Here is an 8,415-nt window from a genome sequence, read left to right as displayed (position 1 = left end):
GCTGCAGGCGGGCTCCTCGGGCCCCCCAGCAGACGAGGCATAATGCTGGACGGGTGACTCGGGCCCTCCAGCTGACGACACTCTAGGCTGGACGGGCGACTCGGGCCCTCCAGCTGACGACACTCTAGGCTGGACGGGTTCTCTCGAACCCCCAGCTGACGTGGCTTGAGACTGGACGAGCTCCTCGAGCCCTCCAGTGGAGACAGACACTGAAGCAGCAGGTACAGAGACCTCTGAGCAGCACAGTGGCTTGACTCAGGCAGCAACAGTGGGATGCAGTCCTCGGAGGGCAGAAAGTGTTCCCTAATACACTCAGCAGAGGATGGAGGCGGACGGGTGAACTCACTTGAACTCTCAGGGGGTGCTGAGAGCCGAGACTGTTCTGGTGAGTTCTCCGGTGGAGCTGCTGGTGCTGGCGTCTTGACCTCTAGGGGTCCAGACTTGGCTGGTGACTGACACCCAGCCTCCCTAGAGGCTGGGTGTCAGATGGCCAGCTTAAGAGATCCACCAGGTACAGTGGTGAAGTGTGTTCCCTGCTCGTAATGAGACGGTGAGGATGGTGACTGAATGAATGAGTGGGTAGGCTGCTGAACTAGTGGCAACTGAGCTACAGGTAGCGATGGTAGCGGAGGTGTAAGAGGTGGTGGAGTGGCTGACCGAACTGCGGGCAGCTGGGCTGCTGACTGAACTGCTATCTGTGTTACAGACCCAACTTTAGACTGTGGTGAAAGTGTGGATGGGAGAACATGGTCAGGAAAAACTGTTTCAGTGAGGTTTACAGCTTCCCCTGAATGGACCAGTGCAGGTGAAAAAGAGTCCCAAATATTTCCATTCTCTAAGTTCATAATGCCAGGCTCAGTAACTCCATGCTTGGCAACAACAAAGTGGAAACAGTCATTAACACAGAGCGTGGGCTCAGGAAAGACAGTCTTTGAAGCAATAGCCATAGATGAAACAGAAAAACCACTATTATCTTCGGTGGAAACACAAAAAAATAGCCCCAGAATAAATAGTCCTTGTATCTGACAAAGCAGAAACAGTGTCCCTCTCACTCACCACTGCCGGTTGTTTACATGTCCCGACATCCGGCTGTGCGAACGACGTCGCGAACGTTGCTTTTTTCTCGGAGACGGCTCTGACGGGCCGGGTAATTCCTCGTCCGGCAGTTCGGACGGCATGTCCTCCGTTGAAGCGAGCGGGCGAGCAGTAGCGGCCGGGGGATGAAGGTGAAGCTCGTGGAGAACGAAATTCTGAGTCCAATAGCCAGGGATAACCGGCAATAAGGTGTTGTAGGTTGGCTTCCACAGTGTAAAGAAACGCTTCTCCCTCATGCTCTAACCACAGGTTGATTAATTTTGAAGCAGTCGATAACGACCTCCTGAAGCTCCCTGGGTGGGCTGAATGCCGCTGGATCCATATCTGGCTGGACCGTACTGTCACGGCGAGTGAGATGAGCCGTGTGGAAGTAATAAAGGAGGATCCAAATGCAGGCACTTGTAAAGGTGTGAAGGTGGTTTATTAAACACAAAATAAAAATGGACAAATGGCAAACGGAGGAAGGACTAAACTATACTGGGAACAAACTAACTACTGGACACGAACCTGAACAAGAATGAGAGCGAGCAGAGGCAGACGACGGTTGACAGCAGGGAAAACACACGAGTGAGACATGGCGGATACACAGACAAACCAGCAACTACAATGACAGAAGACACGACTTAAATACACACAGAGAAACACAGGAAATTACACACAGGTGGTGGACACAGCTGGGAGTAATTAACGAGACGAGACAAGGGAGGTAAACTGAACACACTCACATGAGACGCAGACCTTCACAATAAAACAGGAAACAAGAAAACAATGCACAAAGACGCAGACACGACACTGAGACAGACTAGACACTGAACTAAACCTGAAATAAACATGAGAACACAAAACCTACGAACTAATCCCTAAACAAGAATAACTGAAACATAGTGAGAGACTGAGATTACCGAAAAGCACCACTGAACGACACAGGAAATCATTCCTGCCTGTGGCCATCTCCCTGTACAACGCATCCACTTAACACACTGTTTGCTGCTACAACTACACATGTTTCTTTTCCAAATATTTATTTATAAGTGACTTATGTATGTATGTATGTATATATATGTATATATTGTACTATTCTTAGTTAGCGTATTGTCTGTCTTGTCTTAATGTTGGTTTAAAATGGAGCACTGTAACAAAAAATAATTTCCCCCAGGGATCAATAAAGTATTCTGATTCTGATTCTGATTAGATTCATAATCATCATCATAAGAAAAGAATACAAAATGCAAAAACACACGTACCGGTATCCGGTGCCATTATGGCACCGGATACCGGTACCCATCCCTACTTAGAGGTGGGTGGATCGATCCAGATATCAATAGTATGGATCGATGCTAGCGCGATAGGATTGATATTTCATTTAATCCTGAAGGTTCAATATGTAGACTGCTGGGCTAAAAACCCTGTTTAAAACTATATGCTTTATTGTAGATTACTAAGTGCTAATAGTAGCTTGCCATCACCAGTGTGTGAATGTGTGTGTGAATGGGTGGATGACTGGATATGTAAAGCGCTTTGGGGTCCTTAGGGACTAGTAAAGCGCTATATAAATACAGGCCATTTACCATTTACCATAATAAACTAATTACTGCGGAAAGTAACACTCATAAATCTTGACACACGGATCAACACTACACAAGCTACCTTTGTAAGTTGAACGTATCAGTATCGGTATTGGTATCAGTAATACTAGTTACTTGGTATTGCACAGCACAAACAGCCAGTTTGACTGGTTATGCTGCAGACCACACATACACACAGACAGGTACTTTTTGCAGATGCACTTTCAGCAATTTATTTTCATATTGTAGCTGTTTGTTTATTTCTATCAGCACACCTGGTGACGCAGAACCTAAAGTGGGAGGCAGCAAAGTCTCCCACTGTCCTTTTGAGCGGGTTATCAGTCACTGTGTGATGCACAGTGTTGCTCAGTCACCCCTCCAAGTCCAGGACAGATAACACCAACTCTGAGGCACAGGTAGTTACACGCTCACCCCGCTGTTTAACAACAACAATATTAATAAAGATAGAGTAATGGCGATAAGGAGCTCTGAAACCTGACCTACATACAAACACATAAACTCAGTGAAGGTGACGATGTGTTAATCCACTCTCCCTCTCTCCGTGATTCACACACAGACCATGATGACGGTGACTGGAGGAGCGGAGACTTCTGACGTCAGACGAGGAGAATGACAAGCGCGTCCAATGAGGGGCCGAGGATGTGCAGCGCGAGGACGGAGCAGCCGACAGAAGGCTAATAACCATGCCAACGGAGGAATATAGCGCGCGCCGCTGACTGGGGGAGAAGCGCGCGCGAGAGACAGGGGGAAACCCCGAAAGAAGAAAATACTGAAAACACGTTCACGGGAAGTGGAGAATAAAGGAGGACGGAGAGAGATACGAGAAGCAGAAGCAGAAGAAGAAGACACGGAGCGGGTAAATGTGTGTGTGTTTGTGTGTGTGTGGCGTGGTCTTCATCCATCCCACTTTCTCTCTCCATCCTGCTCTCTCGCTCTCGCGCGCTGGCTCAGGGACTGCACTGCTGCAGCTGAATGAAACCGATGAAGGTATTTAAGCTTTTGTTCTGTCTTTGCTGCACACAGCCTGCCCTCAGTGCTGGAGGCTCGGCAGGGGCGTAAAAACAAAAAACAAAACAAACAAAAAAAAGGCTCGTGAGTGCTGTGTGCTGGGCTCTGGGGCGCACGAGCTCCCCGTTACCGCAGGGATGTGAGACCCCCCTCCTCCTCCCCCTCTCAGCTGCGGGGCTTTTGATGCTGGTGTAGGTGGTGGTGGTGGTGGGGACGGTGGTGACCTTCCCTGGACGTTTCCAGTCATTGACGGTGTGTGCGCGTGCGTGTGGGCGTGCGAGAGGAGGACTGAAGAGGACTGAAGAATAGAGGAGGGGGAGGAGGGGTGAGTGGGGGCGTTGAGGTGGGAGGTGCGAGAGGAGGGGGGGAGAGATTTTTTTTTTTATGAATGGAGCTCCACATCTCTCTTTGGCGCACGCGGCTGCGAGTGTGTGTGTGTGTGTCGCTGTGCGTGCGTGTGCGCGCGCGCTGGCTGCTCTGCTGCTGGGCTAAAATTAGCGTCAGCAGCCGCAAATATGTGGATCAGAATCCGAATTAAGCAGCTTCTAAATGAAAACTGTGGGCGCACGTGCCCGTGTCTGGGCTCGCGCTCACACACGCCACCGGTGAATAGGACGGCAGCCGTGCCCCAGGACGTCATGCACCATTTTTAGAGACGCTCTAAAAATAGACAGAGTCGGTGATGATTTTGGTTGTCCGGACTCTGTCAGGTAGGAGCGAGCCAGACTCTCGTTATTGTTATTACTGTTGTTGTTGACAGTATTGTTTATTTGGTGTATGTGTTGTTTTGCTTGAAGCCAAAATGGCAGGAAGAGTACTGCCAGTTATGGAAGACTTGTCCTTGTGTGTGTATGTGTGTGTGTGTTCGCACCTGCTGATAATTACCTGTCAGCGTGGTGCACGAGCTGCTGATGACGTGCATGCTGGAGGGTAAAAGTGCTCGGTCGTTTTCACGAGTTTCTGAATGGATGAAAAAAAAGTGATTTTCTTATTTGGTCTCTTTTGTGAAACGGGATGGCTGAGCACACATCCCTGCTCCTCCTCCGCCTCCTCTTCCTCCACCTCCTCCCTGCTTTTCTCGTTTGTTTTGCCCTCCTCTCCCCGTCTCACGTCCTCTTCCACTCTTTTTGCTTTCCTCTCGTCCTCACTTCCACTTCTGAAAACTTCTTCCATCGTGTTTTTAACTCATCTCTCTGCTTCCATCTTTCTGCTATGTCACATTCCTGCACACAAACGTCTGCACCTCTGCTCCACCTCTTTCCTGACTCACCTCTTCCTTTCTTCCCTCCCTCCTCCCTCTCTCCAGCTATGATTCTCTCCCTGGCCGCGGCGGCAGCCATGAGTAGCGGTGGCGGTAGCAGCCTCAACTCCTCCTCTCCCCTCGACCCCTTCGACTCCTCCACCTCGTGGAGCCTGGTTGAGGACCCCGCCAACTCTTCGTCAGAACCTGTAGTGCAAACTGTGACCCCTGACCTCCAGCCAGCGACCACCGCCGTCGCTCTTCAGGAAGTCAGCCCATGGGACATTGCGCTTTGCGTGACGGGGACTCTCATTTCCTGCGAGAACGCCCTGGTGATCGCTGTGCTGTTCTACACGCCGACGCTCCGCGCTCCCATGTTCATCTTGATTGGATCGCTGGCGGTGGCGGATCTCCTGGCCGGCCTGGGCCTCATCTTGAACTTTGTCTTCACCTATCTGATCGACAGCTCGGTGGAGTTCGTGACATTGCTGTCCGTTGGACTGCTGATCTCGGCCTTCTCAGCGTCTGTCTTCAACATCCTCGCCATCACGGTCGACCGGTACCTCTCGCTCTACAACGCCCTGACCTACCACACTGAACGGACGGTCACCTTCACCTACGTCATGGTGGTCTTTATCTGGGTGTCGTGCCTCACGCTCGGCCTGTTGCCGGCACTGGGCTGGAACTGTCTGAGAGACGAGAGTACGTGCAGCATCTGCCGACCGGTCACTAAAAACAACGCCGTGGCTCTCGCCGTCACTTTCTTATTGGTCTTTGCCCTCATGATGCAGCTCTACCTTCAAATCTGCAAAATCGCCTTCCGCCATGCGCAGCAGATCGCGGTGCAGCACCAGTTTTTGGCCATCTCCACCACCAAAGGTGTCTCCACACTGTCGGCCATCCTGTGTGCCTTCGGGGCATGCTGGCTGCCGTTCGCCATGTACTCCATTGTGGCTGACTCCAGCTACCCCGTAATATACACCTACGCCACGGTCCTCCCAGCCACCTGCTGCTCTGTAATCAACCCCATCATCTATGCGTTCCGAAACCCAGACATCCAGAAGTCGCTATGGATGGCCTGCTGTGGGTGCGTCCCCTCCAACCTCTCCTTAAGACCCAGGACCTCCAGTGATGTGTAGCAGGGAAGGTTGGAGTCTCCTTAGTGTGATGCTTGAGGTCGAGTCAGGGTTGGAGGGACAGGAGGTGGCTAGGAGGAAAGAGGAAAGAGATTTCCTCTGCTTCTCATATCGGGGCAGGCTGATGGCGAACACTCAGCTGGCCGCTGTAGATGTGGCACTGGCGGCTGATGGAGAAGAGGACGATGCATAGTCAAAAAAAACAAGAAAAAGAAAAACGATATGAAAGTTTGTAGCCTTGAGAAAACCAAAATCATGGATGGAGATGGTGTGGAAACCAACTGCAAACACCTGTTTAAGGTATCCTCATCATGGCTGTGGGAGCTGAGGCAGGCTGTGGGGGAAGTGTCAGGTGACTTTTCCACTGGCCTCTGTTAGGGCACGAAAAGTGAGTCCTGCTTCTCAAGAGTAGCATATATGTGAAGCTGAGATTTAGTAAGAAAGTTGCTAAATCTCTGCATGTCCTGAGGCTGGGCAGCACTGCATGGTTATGCAATCAGAAGGAGTGAAACAGTCTTAAAATACTTGTTTGTGTTTTAACTGATGTGTTTGAAATTAAGTGGCGTGTGGATAAAAATACAATGAGCTAAATATACACAAGGAACGACCTTGAAAATTCACAATGAGCTACTTTCTCCTGGTAAAAAAACGAGAATATTTCCTCCCTGGAAACATTTTGAGCAATGTTTCCTTCAGCTGATGCAGATTAAGTAGCTGAGTCTTGCCCATTAAGCCTTTTCCCAATGCCAGAAGCACAGCCTTTATTATTTGTTTTTCCCATTTCGATGCAAGTTTCAGGAAAGAGTGAAAAAAAGCTAATCACACAACATCCCTCCTCAAACATTCAAATCCGAAATGAAATCTAATGTACCAGTCTCTGAATGCATAAACAAGCCCGGCTAGTTTGAAGAATCTAGAGAGGGATTTCCATATTTAGACTGGCATGTGTTGTCCTTGGTTCGTTGAAATGAAATCTGCTCCGCAACGGAGAAAAATGGGTTTCTCAGCCTGCCGCTGTGCCGTGACTGCGAAGCAGAGAGAGCTGAATTCAGCACCAAGGACAGCGTCACTGCAGAGCGCTGCTACCCTGGGAATGCTCTCTGCTGCGGGGAGGGAGAGCGCCGGAAAGTAGGCTACGCTGTTCTTTACACCCTCTTTATGGGGAAATGTGAGACGGGCCTTAAAGGAGCATTTCAGCATGATTGGAGTTTCTTTCACCCTTTTGTCCACCCCTGGATGGATAAAGGTATTTAAAAATTTGTGTTTGCTAAAACTCTTCTGTTATGTGATTGCTTCAGTTTCAAAAAGACATGCAGAACAACATTAATAGTGCTAGTTAATCACTGTGGCACAAGAGAGCACAAAAGACATTTATGATTAGTATCAATAGCTAACATCTGCAAACCTTATGTCTCGGTTTGGATACTTCCATGCACTTTGCATTTACGCTATGTCCTTACTTGCATAGTGTTTAAAATTAAACGTGGTAATGTTGTTTCAAACTGACCACAGCAAGCTGTATACTTTCCAGAAATGATGACTGGACATTGATCGGAGCCTGACTGATCTATCAGTGGGATTATATAATCAGCTTTTTGGTATTGTTGTTTAAAACGGCGGATAAATTAAAATTTAACAAAGATTTGATGGGAGAAACTCCAACTTCAAACTTGTTATAAGTGTTGAAGATTTGTCCACCAGAGGGCACTCTGCAAGTAACCTGTTGGCGACACGTGTTTGGAACACCACAAATACGACAATCAACTGATTCAGACAGAGACAGGCAGAGCGTAAACGGGTAAATAAATAACTACATATAACAAATGTTTAAAAAGTCTGTTTAGATTTCATGTGTCTGACAGAATTTTTTTTTTTAAATATATATCGGAATTTCAGATTTTTAAATGACCAAATATTGGCATCAGTATCACTGTCAGTGTATAACAGTGATTATCCCACTAGCTGCTGCAATCTGTGAACATTTACTACTCCCTTAGCAGCTGACCGCACATACGACAAGATTCCTCTGCAATAAAGAAACTGATTTAACTTTCATGAACAAGTAAAGCAAACCAAAGTTGGTCTCGTGAATGCTATTTAGCTGGCTAGCTAGCATTGGGAGCTAGCATCGTTGCTTGGAATGTATTTCCTTTCTGTCATATTGCTGTCTGAAATGTTTTGGCCATTTCTTCTACCATGTAGCAAAAGCAGCAATTATTTGGGGTGGAAAGTGTAAATAACACTACACCACATCAAAGCATACTAAAGATTTGCTGCTCGTTCTTTAGCTGGCCTGTCATTGTTGTATTAATGTATTGATTTTTTCTGAGGGGTCCTGTTCTTTTATTAC

General features: G+C 48.2%; 1 protein-coding gene across 3 annotated transcripts; it reads left to right on the top strand.

Moving 5' to 3' along the window:
- The first annotated feature begins 3,299 nt into the window (after positions 1 to 3,299).
- gpr185b (G protein-coupled receptor 185 b) lies at positions 3,300 to 7,914 on the top strand. 3 transcript variants are annotated; one of them, XM_026162616.1, is made up of 2 exons: positions 3,300 to 3,537; positions 4,996 to 7,914. In XM_026162616.1, exon 2 carries the CDS (start codon positions 4,998 to 5,000, stop codon positions 6,066 to 6,068), a length of 1,071 nt encoding a protein of 356 aa, XP_026018401.1. In that variant the 5' UTR covers positions 3,300 to 3,537; positions 4,996 to 4,997; the 3' UTR covers positions 6,069 to 7,914. The 3 variants fall into 3 exon arrangements, with proteins under 3 accessions (XP_026018401.1, XP_026018402.1, XP_026018400.1); XM_026162617.1 differs by lacking the exon at positions 3,300 to 3,537 and adding an exon at positions 3,554 to 3,668; XM_026162615.1 differs by lacking the exon at positions 3,300 to 3,537 and adding an exon at positions 4,353 to 4,399.
- The last annotated feature ends 501 nt before the right edge of the window (positions 7,915 to 8,415 follow it).

This window comes from Astatotilapia calliptera, chromosome 3 (assembly GCF_900246225.1).
Source record: "Astatotilapia calliptera chromosome 3, fAstCal1.2, whole genome shotgun sequence".
Classification (NCBI taxonomy): Eukaryota; Metazoa; Chordata; class Actinopteri; order Cichliformes; family Cichlidae; genus Astatotilapia; species Astatotilapia calliptera.
Note: the sequence above shows the minus strand (reverse complement) of the source record. Positions and strands in the feature narration are given on the sequence as shown.

What these genes read in the sequence shown, in the direction of transcription:
- gpr185b (XM_026162615.1), top strand. Translation starts at nt 4,372, where the DNA reads ATGATTTTGGTTGTCCGGACTCTGTCAG. An exon ending in GGTTGTCCGGACTCTGTCAG is followed by an intron (nt 4,400 to 4,995) that starts GTAGGAGCGAGC and finishes CCCTCTCTCCAG; the next exon opens with CTATGATTCTCTCCCTGGCC.